The following is a 23,481-nucleotide window of genomic DNA, read 5'->3' on the forward strand; positions in this document are numbered from 1 at the left end:
CAGAACAGGCAGACTGACTGAAATATACGGCTGAGGGGAGCAGTGGGCGAGTCAGGAGAGGTCTGCTGCGCCATGTGGGTAGCTCCCTGGCCAGGGATCGAACTCATGTTGTAATGGCTGCAGATACCTTCATAGGTTGTGTCTTAACCCCTTGCGCCACCAGGGAGGCCCCACAATTAGCATTTTCTAATGAGTTTCATAAAGTTCTTTTTCTAGGAGTATTACTTTATAATCATTCCTTTTTAATTAAGGATAATGAAGTCCCTTTGAATGGTATAGAAGTTACTTTAAAATGAATCATACATGCTTTCATTTGTAATCTAGAGCCTTATGAACACATCATTATTACACAGTATTTCTTCCCAAAATATGTAAGCTCAATTAAATCATGAGGAATCACTGAGACAAAACCAAATTGGAAAATAACTAGACTACTCTTCAGAACTATCAGCATGATAAAAGCAAAGAAAAGCTGGAGAACTATCAGTACAGAATACACTCCCCCTTCCCTTAGCAGTATAGTATACAATTAAATGCCATTTGTGATCCTGGATCAAGGAAAAAATTACTATGATGGACATTCCTAGAACAACTGGCAAAATCTGAAATATTAACTGCATATTAGATCAATGTAAAATTTCCAGAATTCAACAATGGCATTGTACTTATGTAAGAGGACAAATATCCTTGTTCTTAAGAGATAATATGCTGAACAATTTAGGGGCAAAGGGTTAAGATGTCTGTTCTCAAAAGGTTTAGCAAAAATGTTTTAACTTCCAGCTATAAAATAAGTCCTGGGATATAATGTACAGCATGGTGAGTTGTAGAGATACTAGATGAGATCTTAAAAGTTCTCATTACAAGAAAAAAAAAAATTTTTGTAAGTATGTACAGTGATGGATATTAACTACATTTACTGTAGTGATAATTTCAGATCATATACAAATATCCAACCACTTCCTTGTTACATGAAGCCTATACAATGTTACATGTAGCTTATATCACAATAAGAAATAAATTTAAAAGTTTTAAATGATAATACATATACAGACTTAAAGCAAATATAAACAATGGTGAATCAAGGAAAGCAACATAGGCACATTGATGGTACTATTTTTTCAATTTTTCTAGAGGTTTGAAATTTTTTAAATAAAAAGTTCATCAAAAAAAGAATCTCACCCTCCTGCGCTTCTGACTATACCCAGTGCTTGTATAAATAAATAAATAAATCTTAAAAAAAAAAAAAGAATCCTTAGTTATTTTTTAAAAAATAAAAATAAAAAAATAAACTGCTCTGATAAGAAGTTCAATGATAATAAAATTTCATGGAAAATATTAAATACATCAATAATTACTGAAAGACAAACCTAGAAAGTTTAAGTGTTGTGAGCTGTACATCCATTCTATCAATTACTGGAGGGTTTAAGAAGTTTTCACCAGACACCAGGCTGAACTGATTTTGAACTCTGATTAACCCAAGATCTACCACTACCGCATTTGTGGAAACAGAAGACTGTGGTATAACTATTACTGGTGCTTTCAAATCAATATTGACAGAAACACGAAAACTCCTCTGAGCAAGATCTTTCACACTTGTGGCAGCTTTTTCTGCAGCCTGGGCAGTGGCAGTACTGAGAGCCTCTTTGGCTACCTGGAAATTGTTCAGGAAGCTCTGTGGACACAAAGTATAAAAGGAGAAAATCATACGGAAGTCAGGTACTATATTAACAACATGATCTTTTTATGTATTATTTTTTTTCCTAATAGTTAACTTTCAGTTGAAGTCTATTTTTTCTAGAGTTAGGAAAGAATTATTAATTATCTAAATTATTAATTATCTACCTATACTTATTGATTACCCATCTATATTTATGAGTCAACGGACCAATGTTAATGTTATATGCTGAGGAAAAGAGAAAAAAAATATTTTAACAGCCTTTGTACTTGAAAGTTAGGTTTCATTATGTGATAGCAAAAATAATTCCAGATGTAACAGAAAGCATTAAAGAATTCATATTTCAACTGTTGAAGAGAGGTTCTGACTTCTACATTAATACATAAATTCAACCTATAATCAAGGCAACACACACTCTAAAATCCAAAGTTTATTAAGTATTAAATTCAAAGTTATTTAAGTATTTCTAGGTTGAAAATATGTAAATAGCAATTTTACCAGAAGTGACATGAGGAATTTATGAAGATAGACAATCTGAATACAGCCAACATTCAATGACACCACACCATCCACTTTGGACATGTCAGTATAGGAATCCCCCTCGGTAGCATCTGGATACAAATCCAAGTTAAAACGAAAAACTTCATTTCCCATTATTGACACAGCCTGAAAAGCAGAGATTTGAATGTACTCTATCCAAGAAGATGGCAACAAGTAAAATCCCATTTAAAAAGGGTTTATATTTATAATTATTATAGAAATAAACATTTCTCTATCAAAATGTATTTAATTAATATTTTAAAAATAAACATTTAAATGCAAAATCTCATATTTAATTTAAAAAAATTAAGTATTTACTACCACCTACCTTTTTATGAATTGTCTTAGGATCAACATCTGTGACAATAATGTTTTCCAGTCTAGCAAACAGTGACTGCTTTCTTGACTGAAGAGAAAGAGAGGAATCAAGGCCTGAAAAAAAATTTTATTACTATTATTTTTACAAATTTATTATAATAAGATCTTAATATATTTCTTTCCACTCATAATTTTCTTGTGTTTTTTTTAATTTATCAATGAACTTCTAATTAATAAATAAGTTGTGATATTAGGTACTTTTAGTTTTATAAACAATGACACCTATAAATTCATTAAAAAAATTATGTGGACACATCTCCAAAGAACACATACAGGTAGCCAAAAAGCACATGAAAAGATGCTCATCATCTCTTATTATCAGAGAAATGCAAATTAAAACATACACAAACACACAAGGGAATACTCAACTATAAAAAACAATGACATCTCGCCATCTGCAACAAATGGATGGATCTAGAGGATATTATGCTTAGTGAAATAAGTTAGAGAAAGAGCACCATGATTTTACTCATGTGGTTATACAAAGAAACAAATGGATGAACTAAATAAAATAAAAATAAACTTTTAGACTCTGAGACTAATTAGCCATTATCAGAAGGGAATGGGTAGGGAGGTTAGTAAATTGGGTAATGTGGTCAATTGTATGGTGATAGGCTAGGATCAGACCTTTAATAATGAACTTAATGTAGTGTATATGTGTATTAACTTTTAATGGTAAAACACCTGAAGCTTATATAATGTTACAATGCAGTGTTACTTCCACGAAAAATGAGATTTTCCTGAGGGAGAATGGGGGAGGGGGGAAGGAAGCATGCAAGGAGATTGCTTCCATGATGTTGTGGGAAGGAGTCTGTTCAGAAATGATTTCTTGAGTATCTTCAACATTTATGAATTAACACCATGTTTCAAATAAAGTATAAATTGCTTATAGAAAAAAAATAATTATTTTAATTTTCAAACTTCCAAAAAAACTAAATCCAATGTAAATAAATTATCTTGGGAATTTAGTAAACCCTTCATACCTTATATCTAGCCATTGATATGGAAGCTATAAAAGTGTCATGAAGCAATTTCAGACTTAGTGATGCACTGCCAGTTGAGAAGAAACCAAGGGAAAAAAACTAGTGTCTTGATTTTAAGTGCTTCAAGAATTTTATTAAACATAATCCTTATCTTTACCAGCTCACAATATGTTGGTAAAGAGTCAGCGAAAAAGCTAGATTTGTTTTGCTAGCTTTTGCATAAAAGAATAGGTTCATAGGTTTCATTATTTATTATAATATTGCTTTACATTTGTACCAAAATAAAGCTTAGTCATAGATCTTAATCTGAATTTTGGATTGACACTTATCCTAGCCCATCAGTAGCATCCCTTCGTTGATATTAGTATCCCTTTTTATCACCAAGACAACTCTTAGAGAGGTCCAAAACACTAGTATGTGTGGTTCAATTTGCTGGTCAGCTCCTGACCAACATCTACATTCCAAGGAGTTGAAAGAACATACTGTCCTATACCATGATAAAATAAAATGAACCAGTTTTCACAGTTCACAGTTTTTCACAGTTTTCTATTTGCATATTCTCTAGCACTGAAAAAAAAAAGACAGCACTTATCTTTTTAACATTTTTTAATACCATGAGGACTTTTACCTTGAATCTTGATTTCAGCAATATTGTTCTTCTCATCACAAACAATGATACAGAAAGCATTCAACTTGGCAAACAGCCTGAAGTCAATAATGTCACTATCTTTAGAGGATACAATCACTAAAAATAAAACAAAACAGCCCATCACAGTGAGATCCTGGTACTCTAAACTCTATTTTTTACCCTATATTAACTAACACACAGTTTTGTTTTAAAATATTATAAAATCCTCAAATTCTTAAAGATTTCAAAAACTTTCTTGTTTTATATGTTCTATAGAGTTTGCACTTTTAATAGTGAGCTGTTTAATAATTTAAAAACAAGAAAAACAGCAAAAATAAATAAGGACACTGAAATAAGAATTCAAATGATAGCCTGTAGTCACATAGTTTAAATAGCAGCATCAGGATACGAACAAAATTCTTTCTGTTCCAAACTCTAGGCTCTTGACCAACTATTCCAGCATCCATACCCTCCTGTCTCAGGTCTTGATTTCTTTATAAGTAAAATGGAAAGGAAGAGTAAACCTCTATGGGGCCCCTTCAGATGCCCAAAAAGAAGCAAACGGAGAGGAGAGGAATAGTTCAGTGTTAATAGAGGTCTTCTTCCCCTATTTCCCACAAAAGGCATCCACCACCACCACCACAAAGGTTAAGAATAAAAACAAGACATTTTTAAAAGAACAATATAAATTATATTTGCATTATATCAGACACCTGATTATCATTTGGTTTGGAGAGAAGTATGGAAAATGTAATGTAATGACAGAACCACATGAGCTCTCTGATTCCCCAGATAGCTCTAGAATTCCGAAACCCTTCCTAACAAAAACCAAAAAAAAAAGTATTTTTCATACCTTTCTGCAGAGCTGAACTTTTTTGTTGCCTTTCAGTCGAAATTTGTATATCTTTGGTATCACTCATGTTTTGGTCACCTGATGGAATAATGGTCATCAGGAAATTAATAGAAGAGAGAAGAGCTTGGGTTTGTAGCAACAGATTTAAAGATGAAAAAGCCACCTAGAAATGGTTAAAAAAGAAAATGAGTTTCCTAGGTCAATTACACCAATAGTCTCCACAATGGACCCAAAAGGCTTCCAGCTAGGCTTGCTTCACTGCCTTCCACAGCTTAGAAGGAAGGGAGAGAAGATTTGCAATCCCGACTCCTTAAATTGGCAACATATGGAGAGGAAATAAAACTTACACACTTCAGAAGCTCATTTGAGTATCAAAGTAACTTAACTGCCCCATTTCCCAAGCATAATTATCATGGAGCCTATAACCTGCTTGCCATGGCCATCACGATATTCAACATGCATATGATATTTTTTGGCTCTTTAATGGACTATTTATTATAATATAAAACACACAAGTTAGAACATGAAACTCCAGAATCAACATGTTATTACTATGTCAGAAATGATTTTATATGTGACATTCATAAGATTTAAATATTTCATTTTTTTAAAGATTTATTTATTTATGTATATTATAACTGGGGTACAGAGATGTGAGGGGTGAGAGGACCCACCAGAGACAGAGTGGGGAACAGAACAGGCAGACTGTGAAATACACTGCTGAAGGGAGGAGCAGGTGAGTCAGGAGAGGTCTGCTACACCTTGTGGGCAGCTCTCTGGCTGGGTATCGAACTTGTGCTGCAGAGGCTGCAGATAGCTTCATAGGTTGCGTCTTAACCCCTTGCGCCACCAGGGAGGCCCTTTAAATATTTTATAGTACAATTATGACTGAGTTCTTAGTCATTAAAGAATTTTCCAAAACCATAATGGCCTTATCTTTTTTATTTTTTTAAATTAATTTGTGAGCTGTTTACATATCAATATAACTTTGGGGCTACATTTGTACATCTCCATACATGCACATGCTTCACACATCCTCCACCAAAACTCCCATGTCAATCCTCTATCCTTTCTCTTTCCCCTATCCTTTCCACTCTCCCTCCTAGTTCTATCATTTAAAAAGAAACAAAAATACATAACTTATTGGAGAAAAAAAGTACTACATTTTAAACATTGAATTCAGCAAGCTAAGATAACAATATAAATTACTTTCAAGAATATGTGGCTTTCTAATAGCAAATTAATTTTTGATATTTATTTAAAGAAAAGCATCTCTTACCTCAAAACACTAAGTAAACATTAAAATTACAGAAAGTTCAGAATATTCAACAGCTTCTCCTATGTCTCAAAAGTGTAATCTAAAACTCATCTCTCATTTTCATTTTAATGTAACCTACAGCTACATTTTGCCTCTTCATCCTCTACATGACTATCTTGGCCCAGAAGTATTCAATATCTCTCCTTTTATTTCACATACTTTCTCAGTCCTGCATTAAATGATAGAACCGAGCTTGGGGTTTTTACAATTTTTTTAATTATGGTGTTATTGGTTTACAATAATACCTAGTGGTTTATTCAGAACCCAGTTGGTTCCTCTATAGGATTCCCTACTTTAGAAATAATTACAGTGTGATACAGTAAGTTAAAACAACAGAGCTAATATCTATGAGCTTAATTTAGGACTTATTCATCAAATAATCCATTCAATACTCCTCAATTGATACTGGAGACTTCCAAAGTAGGTTATTTTCAATATGACATGATTCTCTTAGAACTTCTTACCTTAAGTGTTTGTTCAGTTTTTTCAAAAGTAGTTTGAAAACTTGGTCCATTCTTATCAGCCTGAAAATAAAAAAAGGAAAATAAAGAAGGAATTAATAAATCACTTAAGTTCTCTAGTTAATTCATATTATTATAACTGTATTTTTATACATTCTGTAACATTATTTTGAAGTTATTCATATAACTTGCATAGTTATTGTAATAGTGCAATTATTCTCCTTTTAAAAGATGGGAGAGTATACAACATTCTGTTCTAGGATACTGCAGCTAGAAATCGTTATAACTCTTAAGTTTGGAAGGTTTAGAGGTCATTCAGTCCATACATAACCTAATTGCCTGAATTCCTTTATATAGTCTTTGGCAAATTTATTTCAGGATATCGCCAGGGAAAGAAAGCTCATTTTCTTACAAATTCAATTTTTAGAAAAACTTGATTTAATGAGATATTCCTATTGAACCAAAAATATACCTCCCCATTGTACCTACCCATTAGTTCAAGTTCTGTACCTAAAGAACTTACATAGTGAATTTAGTGTTTTATCTCTTATCAGAAGCCTCTGGCAAGGCCTGCTCCCCTGCCTCCCTGCTCCCACATTACTCTGTCACCTTCTTTATTAGAGAATCAATAAAATTATATTTCAACTTTTGTTCACTTGTCTATCTTCTTCCCAGTATAAAATGTCCTTGAGAATAGGGAATTTTTTTTTTAATCTCTGTATCCTAAGTGCCTAACAGAACATGACACATAAAAACACTAAATAAAAGGCTGTTCAATTATGTCAATTAACCAAAAAAAATAATTAATATTTTTGGGTTTTTGTTCTACTTTTTTATAACATTATATAAGTTACATGTGTACATCACTGAAAATCAACATATGTATATACTACATTGTTTACCACCAAAAATCCAATTCTGTCCTTCACCATAAAATCATCCTCTTTGTTCCAACTTACCTGTATCTCCTTTTGTCTCCCCTTTCTCACTTCCTTTCTGGTAACCACTAATTAGTCTTATGGTCCAAAAGTTTAAAAATCAGCTAATCTTGAGTGAAGCTAAATACCACAGATTCCTTCAGTGTTTCTCATATGATAAGTTTTTGAGTCCCTTCCTAATCCTAGTAGTTCTCTTCTGAACCTAATTCAATTTGTCTTTATACCTTTTGATGTAAGATACTCAGCCAAATGTCACTATTCAATGTAGGTAGTTGAATATGTCCCAGAAGACAGAAGTAGGATCTACTTTACCCCAGGTTTTGGGAAGCTTGGTGGCTTTGTAATAGTCCTAATCCTATACTTAAGTGAAATAGGAAAAAGATGTGAGTGGGAAGAGAAACAGCAAATATCCCTATGATTCAAACCTATAACATACACACATACAGAATCTTTAGTAATCTACCATCATCCTTTTTCTTTCCAGAAGTTACTTTGGAATATACAGTAAAAATATAAACAGTCTATTGTCCTTACCTTAATAAACTCCACTTTTAAAAGATCTAATCCAGGTTTGTCAGAAGAGCTAATTAAGTAAAGAGGCTTCTTTTTGGATCCTACATTGAAGAAAAAGAAAAAAAGTACTCCAAATAAATTGCTCTTTTTTTAAGATTGGAATTTCCTAGATGTCACCTTCTTTAAAAAAAAAAAATATTAACTAGGCTTTAAAAGATTACCTGCATATATTTTCTTTTTTTTTTTTTTTTATATTAACATAACATGTTTATTTGCCATCTGTATATGTTTTTTGGTAAAACATCTGTTCAAATTTTTTACCCATTTATTGAATGGCCTTGAACAGTATATTATATTTTTGAGTATTCTTTATACGTTTTTTTTTTTTTTTTTATAAATTTTATTGTTATATTCCCCATACAATTGCAGCCCCCCATTCTGACCCCAATCCCTCCCCTCCCGCCCCCGCCCCCCTAAAAGTGTCTCTGGTTCATAGTTTTTTGTTGATTTTGATTTTCACTTTCTTATAGTTATGCATATATTTTCAATGTTACTAAATAATGAACACTATTAAAGAAATAAACCAATCCAAAACGTTAACTTACCTTTGGCATTCAACTTACTTAAAAGCATGCCTACTTATTTTTATTTGATTTTACATCTGTGTTCAAAATAATGAAAACTTCTCTATATATACACTTAAGGACACATATGCATTTGTAAGGCAGTAGAAAGACGACAGGTTCGAGAATCAGAATATATTAATTCTAGTTCATTTCGACCCTTACAAAAAGTTATTTAACTTCCACTTTCTCAGCTGTGTAACAAGGAAACTGAACTACAAAAATATTTGTTAACAATCTGTTAAGCTCTAATATTCTATGAAAAAATATTTCATATATTACATATTTTTAACTCATTTCCCTCTGTTTAGACTAAGAAAAAAGGATTACATAGAAAATATTTTTTTCGGGCCTCCCCTGGTGGCGCAGCAGTTGAGCACTGGGTTGTGAGGCTGCCCGCAGCCTCTGTCTGCAGAGCCAGTTCAATCCCTGGCCACTGGTGAGGGTCCCCCAACCCAAAAAAAAAAGAAAGAAAAAAAAATTTTTTCAAGGGAGGAGAAATGTTAATTTTTTTTCATTCAAAACAACAAGTATTACCAGATGTCCTCCATATCCTCAAGTGAATGTGCAAAGGAATTGTCTCCATAGGAGGAAGTGATTTATCCACCATTCTATTTTTTTGTATTTGCAGTTCTCTAATTCCGGCTTCTGAGATCTCAGAAGCAGTCCCAGTCCTAACATTCCCTATAGGTGAAAACCTAGCAAATCTGTTACATATATTCGTCCCCTCAAGTGTAAATTTCATCTTAACACAGTACTTATAAAAACAAAGACACAAAAAAATTGTTCTAAATTGAAGTTTATCTTAGTTTCAACAATTAACAAAAAACAGGCCTTCATACATGACTAAAACATTAGGCAAATATTAAGTTATTTTAATTACTATAGACTTATCCATTCCTTCATTTCTCAAAAATCTAATTACACACAACATGTGTATTGAAATTAATAAAATATTAAAGCTTACACAAGAATGAATTTACCACCATTCTAATTTCTATAATTTGAGTCTGTGTCTGATATATGTACACTACTCAATAGAACGAACCTTTCTTTTATTTGTAAAACAGGAATAATATTTCTTGTATAAAGGAGATTTATATGAACTCTCCAAAGCAGTAGATCATAGTAGTTAAGTGTACAGTGAAGGGCCAAGGTTGCAGGATATCAATCATGGTTCAGTCTACATACTAAAAGTATGATAAATTATATGACCAATTTATCTCTTAGTCTTCTCATATGTAAAACTGGAGATAAAAACATTGCCTACTTCATAGTACTGCTATAAAAATCAAATGAGTATTATTTGTATAATGCCTGAAATGGTGCCAGTTATTATTCATTATAAATATTATTATGTAAGTGAAAGCTATTACCTTGAATTTCATGGTAAGCCAAGCTGATTTTCTTTAAATACGACACTGCAATTAAATCATATGTTCTTACTGTGGCCTCTGTTCCTAGCTGAGTAACATTAAATACCAGAATTGTATCTTCTTCTTTCTGTTGTTTGGTAAATTCTAAAAGCACCTAAAAAAATTAAGACAGAAAAAAGAAAAGGTGATAAATAGTTTGAATCGTATTTAAAATAAAAAAACAAAATCCTTCTTCATATATATCATTGTGAGGATAGTAGAAACTTGGCTCATACGTAGTTCTACTACCATAAATTTATTTACTATGAATGGAAATTATCATCTTAAATTCTATTACTAAGAATAAATTTGATCTACATAAAAATCATGATGAAACTTTATATTGACTATTGATTTACTTTCTAATTTAGTAAAAATAGGAACATATGCAATCTTTCTTAATATGGTTTAAATAAACCTGTATTTCAAAACAAAAATCATGACTGATGATATAAGAAACATTGCCATTTAAGTAAAAAGTAAACAAAAATGTTATTTTTATACTGCCAGTATTTAAATTTATTTTGGAAATGACAGCTAGTATATTTAGTCAATAAAAAATTAAAAAAACTTGTTAATTTTTATTTATTTATTTTTAAGATGTATTTATTTATTTATACAAGCACTGAGTACAGTCAGAAGCACAGGAGGTTGAGAGAATTTACCAGAGCCAGAGCGGGGAAAGGAACAGGCAGACTGACGAAATACATTGCTGAGGGGAGCAGTGGGTGCGGCAGGAGAGGTCTGTCGCGCCATGTGGGTTAGCTCCCTGGCTGGGGATTGAACTTGTGCTGCAGTGGCTGCTGATAGCTTCATTGTGCTGTGACTTAACACCTTGTACCACTAGGAGGCCCCTGAAAACAGGTTTATAACCCTGAAAATAGGTTTCTAATTAAGAGTCTTAAACTCTTCCAGATTAGGTTGGCTATCATATCGATCATTAAGACCAATTTTCACAAAACAACACTTCATATTTTGGATGTGTTTGTGCATGTTAGACAGAGTATCACATTTTTCATATACTTAATGTTTGGGTCTAGTAACAAAATTGTATTTATTTATAGACAAAATAAATATACATACCTCTTTAATTTCAAACTTCAGTAGAAGATTAATGAGCTCCTCATTTGGAGCCTCTACAACTTTTTTTGGTTCTGATCCCTTCATTGTTTTACCACTTTGTGTTTCTCCATCGTCTGCATCAAAATACTCATCATCAGACTCTAAAGGAAGAAAACATTCTTTGACTAGGAATAATGTCCACTAAAAACAGCAAAAAATACTGAAGATTAAATCCCTCAAAAGTAAAATTCATTAACTAGATATAATCTTCATATTTAGAACCAGAATAATTTCAGTGTGTATTAAGTCCCATGGATAACCATACATAAAAATCATACTACCCTATTACTTTTTCCTTCAATAGTTCAAATTGTTTCTCACTTAGTTCTTTCACTCAATATTCAATAAAATATTTATGTCATGTATCAATCTGTACCAGCCACTAATTGCTATCACAACAGGACAGACATCATCTTTGTCATCATGAAGTTTACACTCTTCTTCAAAATTAAAAGACATCAATGATGTTAGAACTAGAGAAAAGGATCAGTTAGACAATAAATCTGAAGAAGAAGAAATCAAAAAAACCATCCCTTTTATTATTGAAAAAAAAAATCAAATATTTGGGAATAAATCTAACAAAAGAGGTAAAGGACCTATACAAAGAAAACTACAAAACACTGTTAAAAGAAATAGAAGAAGACACAAAGAAATGGAAAGACATCCCCTGCTCATGGATTGGAAGAATAAACATTATTAAAATGGCCATCCTACCAAAAGCAATATACAGATTCAATGCTATTCCAATCAAAATTTCAATGTCATTCTTCAAAGAAATAGAACAATTATTGATGAAATTCATATGGAATCACAAAAAACCCCGAATAGCCAAAGCTCTCCTGAAAAAAAAAGAAGGGAATGGAGGCATTACACTCCCAGACTTCAAACTATACTACAAAGCCATAATCATCAAAACTGCATGGTATTGGAACAAGAACAGACATACAGACCGATGGAATCGAATAGAAAATCCAGAAATAAACCCACAGATTTATGGTCAACTAATCTTTGACAAAGGAGCAAAGACTATGCATTGGAGCAAAGAAAGTTTGTTCAATAAATGGTGCTGGGAAAACTGGGTCGCTACATGCAAAAGAATGAAGCTTGACCACTACCTCACACCATACACAAAAATCAACTCAAAATGGATTAAAGAACTAGACATAAGACCTGAAACCATAAAACACATAGAAGGAAATATAGGCAAAACACTATGTGATTTGCACATCAAAGACATCTTTACAGACACATCACCCAAAGCAGTGATAGTGAAGGCAAAGATAAACAGCTGGGACTACATCAAATTAAATAGCTTCTGCACAGCAAAAGAAACAATAACAAAAACAAAGGGAAACCCCACCAACTGGGAGAACATTTTTGCACCCAACACTAATGATAAAGGACTGATCACAAAAATCTGCAAAGAGCTGATGAGACTCAACAACAACAAAGAAAATAATCCAGTCCAAAAATGGGCAGAAGAGCTAAAAAGAAACTTCTCTGAAGAGGAAATGCAAATGGCCAACAGGCATATGAAAAAATGTTCAACATCACTTGTAATCAGGGAAATGCAAATCAAAACTACCATGAGATACCATCTTACACCAGTGAGAATGGCACATATTAAAAAAACTAGCAACAACAAATGTTGGCAAGGGTGTGGAGAAAAAGGAACTCTTCTGCACTGTTGGTGGGAGTGCAAACTGGTCCAACCACTGTGGAGAGCTGTGTGGAGATTTCTGGACCTACTAAACATAGAGCTTCCATATGATCCAGCAATTCCACTCCTAGGTATTTACCCAAAGGACACAGAAACATCAATTCCAAAGAACACCTGCACCCGTATGTTTATAGCAGCACTATTTACAATAGCTAAGCTTTGGAAACAGCCCAAATGCCCAAAAATAGATGACTGGATCAAGATGTGGTACATATACACCATGGAATATTACTCAGCATTCAAAAAAGATAAACACATGCAATTTGCAGCAACATGGATGGCGCTGGAAGGGATCATGCTCAGCGAAATAAGCCAGAAAGAAAAAGAAAAATACCGGATGGTCTCACTCATAGCAGGAATCTAGAAAACTTAAATAAGGGACCAGGAAAATGAATAACTATAAGAAAATGAAAATCAAAATTAACAAAAAACTATGAAACAGAGACACTTTTGAGGGGGTGGGGGGCGGGAGGGGAGGGATTGGGATCAGAATGGGGGGGTTGCAATTGTATGGGGAATATAAAAATAAAATTTATTATAAAAAAATAAAAAGAAAGAAAAGGATCAGTTAGAGATTGGGAATGAGGAGGAGGGAAGTACATTATTTAGTATCCTAAACACAGTCAATCATAAAATCCTTTCATTCAAATGAAGAAATTTAGATTAAAAATAAAATAAGTGCTTCTAAATCTCACCATTGGCTAGTAGTACAAATGGAACTAAAATTAGTAAATTACTATAATACTTTCAAAATTCCCTTGTTTTTTAAAAATTTTATTTCTGTATACTAATTTACAGACTTGGAATAGTAAAGATCTTACTGTCCTTACCTGATTCTATTCCATTCAGCAACAGTGATGTACTAAGCAGACCTTTTGTCCTATCTGAAATAACAGGAATTGAAGACACCTAGCAAAGAATATGAGTGTTAGATACCAATTTAACAAAATTAAATGAATATAAATGAGGGAACTATTAGACAGGTAATAGAGAATAGATAGAAATGGAAAAACATATACATAATAAACAAATATGCCCCAAAAGTACATAATCAATCAAATAACTAATGACTAGCTAGAGTTTACTAATTATTAAGATTACCACCCGCATTTGCAAGGGCATAACTACATTCTCTAGCAGGTAATCTATCATTGTTTGCCACTTAGTTACTGTCTACCACAATACTAACTGAGCATCTTTATTACGGGTTCCTGGAATATTGTTTCAATATTAACTGGCTCTCTCAAATTTCATTTGAAAATAAGTGGAAATCCATCATTTATTTTATGTTGTAAAGATCGATTCCAATTAAAGTGACCTAAACTTTTTAAGTCTAACATGTAAGAAAATTTTACACAAATAATTTTGTTTTATAACATTTTAAAGATTTTCATATCTAATTTTATTTAAAACACATTTCATAAATTTGAAAGACATTTTTTCCTTTATGTATTTTTAATCCCTTTGTTGCCCCAAACTGACTTTCAACCACCATTCTAAAACTGTAGTGAAAACAGGATATGATGCTTATTTATTCAATGCCATGTGCACTTCTGCACAGAATCAACAAAAACCTCAAAAGTATTCAAGTAAGTGAAACTGGCCCTAAATAATACTGTAAAATAAAATAGTTCACAGAAAGATGAAAATACTTCACCATATATACAAATATAAAGAGATTTAATATTCTTAATTATATCTATTTACCGGTCTCTCTGGAGACTGTGCTGATTTCTGTGGCAATGGTACACTGTTAATCAAACATAGCACATCTTTCATCTTCTGGTCAGAAATTCTCACATGCATCAAAGGCAGCCCTCCTGATGCTTTAAATCTAAAAATTAAATAATTAACTGTAAGATTTAGAGTTTAGCTTCTTTGTAATGTGGAGAGGGGGACTATAGAAAAGACTACAATGTGATTTAATCCAATTAGATTAATTCCTCCTTTCCTAAGCATTGTTAGAGAATGGGAAGTTCTATGTAAATCAAGTTTCCAGATAATTTAAATGTATCCATCTTTAAAATGGAAGCATTTTAAGTGAACTAATTTACTTTTCAGCATAAGTGGTTTAATAGAGGTTTGCAGACATTTTTGTAATTTTTGTTTCTTAATTACTGACATATTATTTTACATCCTTGTTTGTTTTTTAACAATATAAGATTTCTCCCCTCAGGTGTGGTCACCACAATTCTCCCACCACCAACATGTGCATAGTCCAAACTTTCAAACAGTCTACTTTTTAAAGCCAAAAACACTATATACACATTAACTATTTCCTGGCATCAAAAATTTCTCGGTATAAATATCAAAGAGTACCTACTCCACACATTCTCTATTCCCTCACCTTGCTTAGCACCTGACATATTATATGTATACTTGTTTATTTTAACTCTGCTCTGATTAAAATATAAGCTCCATGAAGACAAATGCTTTACTCACTGCTAACTCACTTTTGTGCCTTCATTATTTGCTTACCTTTTGGCCAGCTTCTACTCTGCTTCGCTACTCAACATTAAACTCCCTAGTTTTGTCTCAAAAGCTTTGTGGCAGCTATTTGTTATTCATTGAGCTCTTTTGGGTTGCTAGTTATCTTTGGCTTCCTAAGTTGTGAACAACTTAAGTACATAGACAACTAGCCACTAAAGAATAATTTTCTACATAATACACAAATCCCTAATGTTCAAATGAGGCTATTTGACTGTTCCTACCTCAAAAGAGTGAAATTTCTAAAAAAGTACTCTATAAACTGAAATGCACCATAAAAATGTAAGATGCTTATAGATTATTTCTGAAACATTACATAAAACCAAAAGTATCACCATTAGAAGCACTTGTTTAACCTTTCCACACAAAATAACTAAAAACTGGACAAAATATGTGAAACAATGGTCTCCTTGACATCAGTCAACAAACGACAGTTGTAAGATGGGAAACAAATAAAGTCTTAGAAGTAGCCCAGCTTACTGACAGACAAGTTTCAAAATGTGCAGGTTGGAGCAAAGCACTATTTCAAGGGAAATTTAAAGCATAATGTGTATTAAAGGAGTCAAATCAATGGGCTAAGTTTACAACTCAAAAAGAAAGGAAAGAAAAGAAAATGAAACCCAAGTAATAAGCAGAAGAAAGTAGGTGATGATAAATATGGGAGTGGAAATGAAGGAAATAAAAAAGAAACATAACAGAGATAATCATTGATACCAAAAATGGGTCCTTTTTTATCTTTTTCTAACACTTATTTTCAAATAAGTGTATATAAATACAGAACAAAATACTTTCTGAACAAAAATTTTTAGCAAATACTACAGTACTTTAAAATAATAATAAATCGTTACCAAATGAAGTTATTCAGTAATGCAAGGTTGGTTTAACATCCATTTGCTAGTGTACCAATGCATTACAGATACATACAACATGACTGACTGACTCACTCTCAAATTAATTATGTTGAGTGAAAGTAACCCAACAAAAAATGTATAATTCTATTTATATAAAATTCTAGAAAATCCTTACAAATCTATAGAGTCAGAAAACAAATCAATGTTGTCTAAGGATTGATAACATAGGATTTAACAGGCAGTGATGAAAGACAATACAAAGGAATACAAGATGTTTTAAGGATGATGAATATATTCATTATCTTGACTTTGGTGATTGTTTTGTGTGTGTGTCAAATTTATCAGGTAGTTTACTTTAAATAGATATTATGTATGAATGTCAATAATTCTTCAATAAGGCATTTTTTAAGAAGCATAAATGTATCATAATTATCCACTTAAATTCAAAATTCAGTTTCTACTTTTCATTCCCTTAAATTATTCTCAAGGTTTTACACAGTTTAGAAATCTAAATAAATTGGTTTTTAAAGATTTCGTTAACACTGAATCTTGGATATGATCCACTCAAAAATATATTTAACCAACTTTCATAGGAATTAAAAATACCAATTCTTCTGAAAGAAGAAAAGTGACATATATAATTCAAATATTTTCTTTAAAATGCCCTTCTGTCATATGGTATCATTTCTTTCTGTCCATCAGAAATCTAGCTTTGCTTTTTTAAAATCTGGTAAAGACAGAGATACAATGTTGATTTTATAGTATAAAGGAAACGCATACATTACCTGGCCATTCTAATGTCTTTTTCTACCATTGCCTTGGCCAACTCAACATGAATATCCATGGGTTGCAATATATGCATAGTTGATGGATGCTGAAATCGACACTTTTTCCAGTTTTCCTCTTAAAAAATAATGTTCAGTATTACATGACTCATTTTTATTTATTAAATGATTATTTTTAGATTATCAGATATTATGTAGAAAGCTACTTTAACTTATTAGAAATAGTTAACAAACATGTTCAATGAATAAACAATTTTTACTTTTTTCAACATACAAGTGAAATAGCCTATTTGATTTTCAATATAGATTGACACAAGTCAAAGATCATAAAATTGAAAAATTACAAATATTTAGAGAATGTTTACAAAGGTAACATCTTGTATTTTAAAGCAAACGGCAAACATCCAGGAATTTATCGCCCTGATTTCAGAATTAGTGATGAAGGTCAGGAGTTGCAGTGGAAAAAGGGAGAAAATATAAATGACAGAGGAAAAAAAGAGCTTTGGAGTTCCCAAGTACAAATAGGAAATTAACACATAATTCCAAGCAAAATTACTTTTATGAAGGAAAACGTGTAATAAGGCCTTTTCTTCAAATATGAAGGTCTCTAACACAGACTTTCCAATAACTAAAAGAATGCTACAAAGATCTTAACTGATGGCAATCACTGAACATATTTTATCATTTATAATTCAAATAATTATTATTAAGTATATATAAAAGAAAATTCCTATGGTATGCTTTCATGGTCCATGGTAGCTTTTCTCTTCAAAGAATTAACATGTTCCTAATATATAAAAACTAATTAAATATTAGTATGCAATATATAAAAACTAAGAGCATTATATATTTTAATAAATCTCATCATTCCAAGCAGAGTATACATTCTGTCTTTTCCAACAATGTCCTACCATGAAGTGGTACACTCCTGAGTATTTAGCAAAAACTGCTTTATAAACTAAAGAAATACAGAGAACAAGCAATCTTTACTTAAGTAGTGAAAAATACTAAAGTTTCTGGAAAGCAGTTAATTATCTTTAGGGTTTTAGGACTCTATAGTCCTCAGATAATCTACAAAAGTAGATTTAATACTACTGGAATAAAGACTAGGCTAAAATAGCAAAATATTTCAAAATAAAGCAGCAAGATAAAAAAAAATTGAAATATCCTAAAAGCAATGGGACAAAGGAACTTGAACAAACTGTTCATTCTATTTTGTGTCCTAGGAAGTTTCATAGTCACATTATAAAAAAAATAGGCAGTGACTAGACTTTTAGATTCAAATGGGGCTACATACCTAACAGTGAGATATTTACCTATATTTGTATCTATAACAATGATTTGCCACGAGGCTCCTATTGGGTTTTCTTAAGTAATATGTTTAATATGTTTAAAATGGTTGTCAACATGCAAACATATTCATGTATTTACCAAATATACTCAACACATTTTGAAATCCTAAAAATTGAGCAACAGTTTACCTGCTCTTGCAAAGAGTAGCTGCACACTTTTTATTTCAACATCAAACTTGTCATATGCCTTATCCATTATTTCTTCTAGAGACGAATTACTAGTCTTCTGCAAACCTTGATTTTTACTGTTAAGCTAAAATGGAGGGAAAGTTTCAATTTTTTTAACAGAAAAGTACATACATCTACATACTTAAGTTGTACTTTCTTAAAACCTAACTATATAACTATTTTATATAATTTTCTGATAACTATTTGTAGATATTTTATTAGAAATATAATATTTTAGCATATATTTTTATTATATCTGGGTAAAGGAGTTCAGCACATTTGTATTTATTAGATCAGTTATACATTCATCCTCCTCAAATAAGCTGTCTAGACTTGCAATTCTTTCTGATCTCAAAAGTTATCGCCCTCTATGATTCCGCTCCCTTGCTACCTAGCCTACAATCCACCATGAAATATCATCTTCTGTTCCTTCTTTACCATAATAATCAGGTTCCTAGAGTTCAGATCCAATCAATCCAATCTCTACTTTCTTTTCCCTCTTGCTGAAAGAGCAAGAATCAATTCGGGACTGCATTTTTTTAAACCTTTACTTTTTCTCAGAGGTTTGTATTTCTAAGAGGTTTCACACCTAAAACCTTAGAGTTCTTTCACTCTATTAAATTGCTAACTGCGTATTAACAAACATATATTCACATGTGTATAATTTCCTATTGTCAAAATATATAAATTACAATTTATACTCCTGGAAACCCAGGAGTACTTGATAAGTACTTGTGCTTCTCTCCAATGAGAAAAAGATAGCAGTAATTCAGTCCTCAATGTAAAATCATCTACCATTACAGAAATTTTGAGGATTTTTATTTTGTTTACTTTTTTAATAGTCAAATTATTTATCTAAAAAGCTTAATCTAAGCTAGGTTTGACAAAATGTTAACAGGATATAAATTTTGGTCTAGTTTAAGAGAACTCTGGGTGAAAAACAGCAAACTATCAGATAGTTAGCTACCAAACTGAGCAAAAATGGCTGCAGACACTAGTAATTCAAATATACCTACCCGAAATGTACCAAAATCCAAAATGAGAAGATCTGACTTTTCATGGTAGAAACCTGTCTTTGGTACTATTAAATAAGAAGGCTTTAGATTTATCCTTAAATCAAGGACTTTTCGAGTTTCAATAATATGTGTAAGTCCTAAAAGAAAAAACAGATTACATGGTCAGTTAAAATATACAATCCTGTTATTAAAAACAAGAGTAAGAAATTCACTTAGAAAGTATTATAGAAGAGCATCATTTATTTCTTCTCACAGGTTAGATTCTCATTTCAGTGTGTAAGGTGAAACTGCATATGGTCAATGACAATCATATCACATAGTACAGTAATCTCAATATAGCTAGTATTTTATCCAGAAATAAAGTAATTCATTATTTGTTACTTAAGCAACCACATAAAATAGTTTACATGAGTTCAGAAACCATACTGCAACAAAAGTATGTCTCTTTAAACACTATGTACAGACACAGTATAGCAAACCATTTAAAAACAGAGATGGAATGATGTTTTCCATGTCAAGTTCACTGGTAGGCAGATGTTCTTAAAGATAATGGCAGGCAGGTAATGAGGATGCCATTTTACTCTTTCTCACCTTGTTGAACAGGTAATTTGACTTAGAGTAAGCCATGTACACGCAAATACAATTCCACTGCTTATTATAGCCTCAATTGAAACCAAAAAAAAAAATGCATTTGCACTATTTTAAACACAATATTTATATTAGAATAGACAAAATTTGAGAGTTTAGTTATTCTTACATGATATTTTTTTTACCTGTAGCTGTTTTCTCTTTAATTTCTTCCAGCTTCATCAATGTAGCTGATGTTATTTGCTCAAGATCTAACCCCTTATTAGATTGAAAGAATTCAACTACTGCATTGATGGTTTTCTGTAAAATGAGCAAGTTATAAAATATGAGCAAGTTATATATAGTACTTCCTATATTATAAATTTAAAGTTTCAACTAAAGTTTAAACAACTATAGCTATAAACTCAGCAAGTACTTCCAAAGATATTCTGCCTTACAACCCAAGTAAGTTTATGGTGAGATCACAAATGTGTGCAATTAAGGTGACCTTAAGTATGTTCTATGGTGGCATGTTAATTTAGTAACACACATTACTTGTAATTTTACTCCTGAATTAGCCAGAAGATGAAACTCCACTTTTCTATGCTAGATTGGATTCTCTTACATTTTGAAGTATAGCAAGATTATATAAAAATCTGTCTAGCCCTTATCTATATAAAAAATTGAAACTTAGAAATCAGTTTTGCAAGGTGAAATAAGTTCTGGAGACAATGTGAATGTATAATTTTAACACTAGTAAACTGTAACTTAAAAATCACTAATATAGTAAATTATATGTATTTTATTACAATTTAATTTCTTTTTAAATCAGAGAATACAATAAGTACTGCAATCTTTATATAATGCTTTCTACCCACACCATGAAGTCACTTCTATACTATGAAGTAAAAAGAAGTCCAGGATTTCAACAATAGGATGGGGGGGCCAACAGCGATACAATGAGTAGAAGCCCATTCTACTGTCTAACTTGAAATAAGAGAACCTAAACAAAAAAATGGAGTCACAGATACAGAACTTGAGCCAACAATTTCACCAACATTTTTCATTTTTTCCTCACATGACAGTATTTGAAATTAATTCCAAAGTTCTCTGAATTGGTTCCAAATACAGAAGTATAAGGGAGAATAAATAAAAACAAACTGAAGTAGGAAGTCAGTATGTAACTATGGGGAGTAATTTGTACAGTAAGTACAGACTTTCTTATTAGTATATTTGATTTTTTTCATTTAACATAAGCATAGATAAGTGCACATCACAGTAGAAAAAAAATCTATACTATGTGAAAAATCAAAATTAACTGCTAAACACATACGCTTTTAAAACAAGAAAAAGGTGCTAGTAAATTTAGTTGTGAAATAAATGTTAAGAGTAAAATACACTATGTCAGAAGTATAGAGAGTTTAATAAAGATTAACTCTCCCCTTGTACTTACAGCATCATAGATAACCTCCACAGGCTGAGACTGAACAACCAGGGTCTGATCAGCAGTACTATTTTCTGGATTGGTTTCAAATTCAATTTTAAGCAAGGATGATGCAGTATCACCAATTGAAGCCACAAGTGATGGTACAATATCCTGCTGTCTCAGACCTGTTATATACCAGTGTTCTAATTTTGCTTCCACTCTACATTTGAGGAAAAAAGAAATTAACATAAATATGTTCCTTTGCAATGTATTGAGTTAAAATACAAACTTCTCTCTTACAAAACTCCTTTGAGAGTCAGAATAATGCTCACTACCCAGAGGTGAAGTCCAGACTCCGTGGTCTGGCATTCAGTTACCCAAATATCTGGATTTATTTGTTTTGTTTGTTCTTAACTCCTCCTCATCCACATGAAAAACCCACTTAGCCAACTCCAAAACACTGCAGAAGCTCTAATCACTGTTATATAAAAACAAACTATACTAAACACTCCCCTACTTCATACATGCTTCTCTTACTCCTTTACATTCTGCAAGCCTAAGTCCTATCTCTCCTAGATCAAGTTATTTTTTTCCACAACTGAGCTTGCATAGCATTAAATATAAAATATTTAATTATACATTACCTTGTCACCATGAGCTCTCTAACATGTTATACAGTTCTTAAATTATTAACTTTTTATAAGTATTCTCTTATCAACTATAGCATGAACTTCTTGAAAACAGGAACTTATGTGTAGCTTTCAGAGTATCAGATCTATAAATTAAATAGTTATCTAATAAATATCTGTGAAGGAAAGAATGGAGGCTAGAACAAATGATGAGTTCCTTGTATAGCTCCCTAAATATACAGAATCAAGTAAGAAAAGACCATCCTAACATACAAAATGAAAAGTAACTAGAGAAGAACTATAATAAATCAAATTGTTTATACAAAATAATATTATATTTTCTGGTCTAAAGTAATACACAGAAATAAAAATTGAAATACTAAGTTTTAAAAAACTTACCTAAGTGCTTGTGCACCTGGTCGCTGAGATACTTGGGTGCCCAGGCCAATTATCTGAATTTTTAGTATTTCTGGAATAGTTTTGTTTTCTCTTATTGTAACAGACGTGCTTACTAACTTCAATGTCATTATATGGGCAACATACTAAACAAATAAAAAAATTAATGAAAATTATTAAAGTTTAAATGATTATTACTTTCCTCAGTAATTTCTTATTTAAATTTTTGAGTTATAAAGTGATCTAAAAGTATGGTAAATTTTGAAACAAAGGATGAGTAAAAAATTATAATGACTAAAAAAAAAATTAACAGGCAACTATAAGTCAGAGACATTCTGCAGGGGATGGAGGGGAAAGGGGTCAAAACAAGGAAGAGAAGAGCACAAGCGGCTATGGTGATGGCACAGGGGTAAACAGGTGCTGGAAATTTTACAGGGACTACTTCTGAGAAGAGAAAGCAAACATTGTACAAAAATGAACAATGATGTAAAATAAATAAATGAATAAATTTTAAAAAAATATATTTAAAAAGGTATGGTAAATTTTGGCACTATATGCTCACAATTAAAAAGTACATTAGAAAATTCAACAGAAAATTGCCAACTTACATAGGATATTTACAAAAAACTCAAAAATT

General features: G+C 31.7%; 1 protein-coding gene across 1 annotated transcript in view; it reads right to left on the reverse strand.

Moving 5' to 3' along the window:
* Nucleotides 1–23,481, reverse strand: part of VPS13C (vacuolar protein sorting 13 homolog C) — a gene marked incomplete at its 3' end in the record, with an annotated part of 165,273 nt that overhangs the window by 91,362 nt on the left and 50,430 nt on the right. The window contains exons 19-35 of the mRNA XM_084239974.1: nucleotides 22,848–22,990; nucleotides 21,847–22,039; nucleotides 20,600–20,714; nucleotides 19,827–19,963; nucleotides 18,772–18,895; nucleotides 17,291–17,408; nucleotides 14,875–15,001; nucleotides 13,998–14,076; nucleotides 11,409–11,548; nucleotides 10,287–10,440; nucleotides 8,309–8,388; nucleotides 6,840–6,899; nucleotides 5,058–5,220; nucleotides 4,205–4,321; nucleotides 2,544–2,647; nucleotides 2,174–2,341; nucleotides 1,368–1,672 (exon numbers count right to left, since the gene is read on the reverse strand). Of these exons, the coding sequence (XP_084096100.1) occupies nucleotides 1,368–1,672; nucleotides 2,174–2,341; nucleotides 2,544–2,647; nucleotides 4,205–4,321; nucleotides 5,058–5,220; nucleotides 6,840–6,899; nucleotides 8,309–8,388; nucleotides 10,287–10,440; nucleotides 11,409–11,548; nucleotides 13,998–14,076; nucleotides 14,875–15,001; nucleotides 17,291–17,408; nucleotides 18,772–18,895; nucleotides 19,827–19,963; nucleotides 20,600–20,714; nucleotides 21,847–22,039; nucleotides 22,848–22,990 (2,327 nt within the window). The remainder of the gene's footprint in view (nucleotides 1–1,367; nucleotides 1,673–2,173; nucleotides 2,342–2,543; nucleotides 2,648–4,204; nucleotides 4,322–5,057; nucleotides 5,221–6,839; nucleotides 6,900–8,308; nucleotides 8,389–10,286; nucleotides 10,441–11,408; nucleotides 11,549–13,997; nucleotides 14,077–14,874; nucleotides 15,002–17,290; nucleotides 17,409–18,771; nucleotides 18,896–19,826; nucleotides 19,964–20,599; nucleotides 20,715–21,846; nucleotides 22,040–22,847; nucleotides 22,991–23,481) is intronic.

Source organism: Talpa europaea (genome assembly GCF_964194135.1).
Source record: "Talpa europaea genome assembly, chromosome: 8".
NCBI lineage: Eukaryota > Metazoa > Chordata > Mammalia > Eulipotyphla > Talpidae > Talpa > Talpa europaea.